At 62.9% G+C, this 585-nt stretch overlaps 1 protein-coding gene across 1 annotated transcript; it reads left to right on the plus strand.

The window, feature by feature from the left end:
- The first annotated feature begins 46 nt into the window (after nt 1–46).
- OPN1SW (opsin 1 (cone pigments), short-wave-sensitive) lies at nt 47–412 on the plus strand. The gene has a single exon (XM_009282655.2). The coding sequence runs from the start codon at nt 47–49 to the stop codon at nt 404–406; it is 360 nt and encodes a 119-aa protein (XP_009280930.1). The 3' UTR covers nt 407–412.
- Nucleotides 413–585: the final 173 nt, after the last annotated feature.

Genomic DNA, 585 nt, shown 5'->3' on the forward strand with positions numbered 1-585 from the left:
CCGCCGCCCCCCCCCCCCCCCCCCCCCTTCCCCAAGCCCCATCGCCATGTCGGGTGACGAGGAGTTTTACCTCTTCAAGAACGGGTCCTCGGTGGGACCTTGGGACGGTCCCCAATATCACATCGCCCCGCCGTGGGCGTTCTACCTGCAGACCGCCTTCATGGGCCTGGTCTTCTTCGTGGGCACCCCCCTCAACGCCATCGTCCTGGTCGTCACCGTCAAGTACAAGAAGCTGAGGCAACCCCTCAACTACATCTTGGTGAACATCTCCTTCAGCGGCTTCATCTCCTGCATCTTCAGCGTCTTCACCGTCTTCGTCTCCAGCTCCCAGGGTTACTTCGTCTTCGGCAAGCACATGTGTGCCTTGGAGGGCTTCGTGGGGGCCACCGGAGGTAGGTGGGGGTGACCGCCGTGGCCTGGTGGGGCTGTAGGTGGAGGTGACCACCGTGGTATGGTGGAGCTGTAAGGAGTTGGGGTGACCACCGTGGTTTGGTGGGGCTGTAGGAGTTGGGGTGACCACCATGGTCTGGCGGGGCTGTAGGAGTTGGGGTGACCACCATTGTTTGGTGGGGCTGTGGGGGGTGG

This window comes from Aptenodytes forsteri, unplaced genomic scaffold (assembly GCF_000699145.1).
Source record: "Aptenodytes forsteri isolate BGI_AS27 unplaced genomic scaffold, ASM69914v1 Scaffold310, whole genome shotgun sequence".
In the NCBI taxonomy this organism is placed as follows: domain Eukaryota; kingdom Metazoa; phylum Chordata; class Aves; order Sphenisciformes; family Spheniscidae; genus Aptenodytes; species Aptenodytes forsteri.

Excerpts from the sequence above, each read along its gene's own strand:
- OPN1SW (XM_009282655.2), top strand. The coding sequence starts at position 47 with ATGTCGGGTGACGAGGAGTTTTACCTCTTCAAGAACGGGTCCTCGGTG.